Source organism: Hippocampus comes, unplaced genomic scaffold, assembly GCF_001891065.2.
Source record: "Hippocampus comes isolate QL1 unplaced genomic scaffold, H_comes_QL1_v1.1 scaffold33, whole genome shotgun sequence".
Lineage (NCBI taxonomy): Eukaryota > Metazoa > Chordata > Actinopteri > Syngnathiformes > Syngnathidae > Hippocampus > Hippocampus comes.
Window position 1 is genome coordinate 336,852 of NW_017804842.1, and position 3,274 is coordinate 340,125.

General features: G+C 51.4%; 1 protein-coding gene across 15 annotated transcripts in view; it reads left to right on the plus strand.

Annotated features, from left to right (window-relative positions):
* Positions 1-3,274, plus strand: part of LOC109516935 (tripartite motif-containing protein 3-like) — a 14,856-nt gene that overhangs the window by 1,611 nt on the left and 9,971 nt on the right. For 9 of the 15 annotated variants that reach the window (XM_019871778.1, XM_019871772.1, XM_019871788.1 and 6 more), the window contains exon 1: positions 101-329. The exons of 1 other annotated variant lie outside the window; for it this stretch is intronic. In XM_019871778.1, the coding sequence (XP_019727337.1) occupies positions 132-329 (198 nt within the window). In that variant the 5' untranslated portion in view covers positions 101-131. 5 more of the 15 variants (XM_019871804.1, XM_019871866.1, XM_019871826.1 and 2 more) reach the window with 4 other exon arrangements.

The following is a 3,274-nucleotide window of genomic DNA, read 5'->3' on the forward strand; positions in this document are numbered from 1 at the left end:
GCGGCGGGGGTGTCGGACAGGGCGGTGTGTCTCCCAGCGGGGGAGGAGGAGAGACCGGCGCTGAGACGCGCGTCCGGAAGTCCTCCGCTTACCCGTAAGTCTTGCGTCTGCCCTTTGTGCGCGCCCGAGCGATGCTGCGGGGATTCTGCCCTCACATCACCTCCCCCGATGAGGAGCTTGATTTCTTGTCACTTGACGAAAACGTGCAAACGTCAGTGTCAAATGCCTGTCACGCTGCGTGGACTGTCCGAAAAAGAATCCTTCAAGGCTCCGGCTGTCGTTTGTTGCTGGAGGGGCGCAAGTGGAGAGCGGAATGTCCAGCTGGCATGGTAGGAATGTGGAGCGGAATGACGGAGGTGGGGGTTGGGATGGGGGCACGAGTCATGATGAAGTCACGTCAAGTCTCAATGGAACTTATCGGGAGTGGGGCGGTCTGGTTTTGCGGTGACGATTGAAGACTTGTTGCAGTTGTGGTTTGCTGTTAAAAGTGCTTGAGGACGAAAGTTAGGATGAGGTTTCGAGAGTGCTAACCGAGCAGCCTTGGCTTGCCGACGACAGAACCGATTAAAGGCGCTTCGTGAAGCCTTTCACCACACCACATTTAATTAGGGCGAGCAATCAACATTTTATTTTCAAGAATATTCAACACTGGCATCACGGACGTCCGTAATAACCTGGACCGCCTCTCACAGCTGAAGCCAGAGGGCAGCCATCTTGCGTTGCCACGGCTACCGACAACTTCTTTTCAGCACTGGCTGCAAGCAGTGCTATCGCTGCGTGTTTTACTCCGAGATCCCCTGCGGGAGTCATGAGTGCCCCGCAAAGAACCGACTTCACCGGCGGCATCGACCTTTCAGCGCGGATGATCTCGGTATGGGGAATCGGGAATAATCGTGACGGGTTTACATTCAGTACCTCCGTCGAATCTCACCAGATCAATCAACTCACTTCAACATACGCAGGGTCCTAAACGGTAACGTCAGAGCAAGTTTAAACCGGATCTGATCCGGTTTCTGCATTTGGCAGCAATGTAAACATCACATGGAACAATAAAAATGGTTCAAACGTTTGTCCTCAATTGTCGTGTGTTCGAGCAATAGACAATCTGCATCCTATCCGCCTTGAATTTGGAGTCTGAATCCCCTCCGGATGGAAAGGCAACGCCATTCACGTGTAAACGCCACTTGGCCATCCTCATTTCGCAAGGCGACACGTTTGTGACTCTGCCGTGCCTTCGCTGACCTTCATTGCCCCTGCACACACACACACACACACACACACACACACACACACACACACGACTAATAACTGCGCCCTCTCGGAACTAAACACGCACTTGAAGGCACGATTACACAATGCGCTCGTGATTCGCCATCCTTTCCTCGTAATCTTTGCACTGCGAGGGCAGAGAGGAGGAAGGTGGTGCGTGTGTTGGAGGGGGTGGGGGGGGGGGCTGCGCACGCCGCAGGGTTGAGCTGCCCATCCTGAAATCATTTGTTCCTTTAAATATCCCAGCGGCGCGGCAGCGAACCGGAAAGTGACGTCATTAACATGAAGATCTCCGTCGCGGACTTGCGGCCGCGTGTTACGTAACGCCGCGCGCTGACACTCGCTTTGAAGGAACTTTTTTTTTTTTTTTTTTTTCCCCAGAGAACGGCTTTGTACACCTTGCCATTTTCTCCGTCAGCTTGATGCTTTTTTTTTTTTTTGACTTGCAATTGGAGCAAACCCAGCCAGACAATGATGAAGTGTACTGATATTCCATAAAGTTTTTTTTTTTTTAATTCCTTCCACTGTGGACACCTCCTCAGAGCGATGGCATGAAAGAAAAAAAATTACAAATAGAAATGAACATACTTAGGGGCAGGCAAAGAGTTGTTTGACAGAACTTTAGCCAGATGTGAAAATGTTCGCGGTACGGGAAAGCTAGCGACGCTACACATGAACCGACGAGAGGCTATCATTAGCGTAACCGCAATAGAAATAACAAAGCAGACAGACACCTTTCGATGCCCAACTCGCATCATAAGAAAATAACGAAGAAACAACCCAACAACATAAAATTCCTTGTCTCCGTTGCGGCCAGGTGCTTTTCGTCGATGTACAACTCCGTGACATCGAACAACGACAACGTACACGCGCCTTCATTTTCCTTGTTTTGGTTTGTGAAAACATCTGGAGGTCAAGGCGCCAAAATAAAAGCCCGTTGTAGACACAAAATACAACATAAAAACAAAGCACGGTAAGAACAGGGTTTGAACAGTAGAAAACAAAAACGTGTCAAAGGTTTTTTTTTGAGTTTGCAGCTGCGCGTGAGCAACACGTCATCGCTTGAATGACTTGACCTCTTCGTTTGGATTTGAAGGCGTTTCCAAAGTTTGGGCCGCTGCCGTGTCGACGACTGTTCGATTCCGACATTCCTGCCTCACTGAAAGTTGAACTTTGTTGTTGGGTGATGCAAGCCCCCCCCCCTGCTCCTCACTCCCCTTCGTGGCTTCGCAGGCAGTCAGGGTGCGTGATGGGAGGAGGGGCTTCCTGTGGATGCACTGCGTGAGTGTGTTTGTGTTGCGCTGGGGTGGGGGGGGGGTCAGAGAGGGGTCCACGGGGGTAGGAAGTTGTGGGCGCTCAGGTTTCGTGACAGTGATTCAATCGGAGACCTCCGGGACTGACACACTTCACACTGCTCACTGTCGGTACGTGTGTGTGTGTGTGTGTGTGTGTGTGTGTGTGTGTGTGTGTGTGTTGATGTGTCCTGACGATGATGAAGTCTTCTGTTTTTCAGCCTCCGGGCACCAAAACAGGAAGTAGGAAGCCGGAAGTCGTCGGATCCCATTTCCTGCTGTCAATCGTATGCTTGCGCACGCGCGTGTTGTATGTCGGCCGATGTTTCAAGAATGGCTGAGTTGTCAATGGGCGTATTTGGGCACCGCTGGGCTTTGGGCCATTTTGACGAGCAAAAAAAAAAAAAGCAGCTTCCTGTGCCGAGGGAAGCCAAAATGACGTCGCCCAACTTTGGGCGCCGGGAGCAGCCCCCACCCAAAGCATTTGAATGTTTTTCCTCATTGGAAGGAAGTTGGAAGCTCCTCCAGTTAACCAGTGGGGGGCGGGGGGGGGGGGCTAATCTTCTTCCCACCTCCGTTTTTGTTGGGTCCAAAGTATGACACGTCCATTTTGGTCATCTGACAACTTGCCGCATATCGTGACCTGTTCTGGCGGAGCATTTTGTTTGGTGTGTTTGCGAGCCGCAGCAAACGCTTGAGCGCTTGTGACAGTC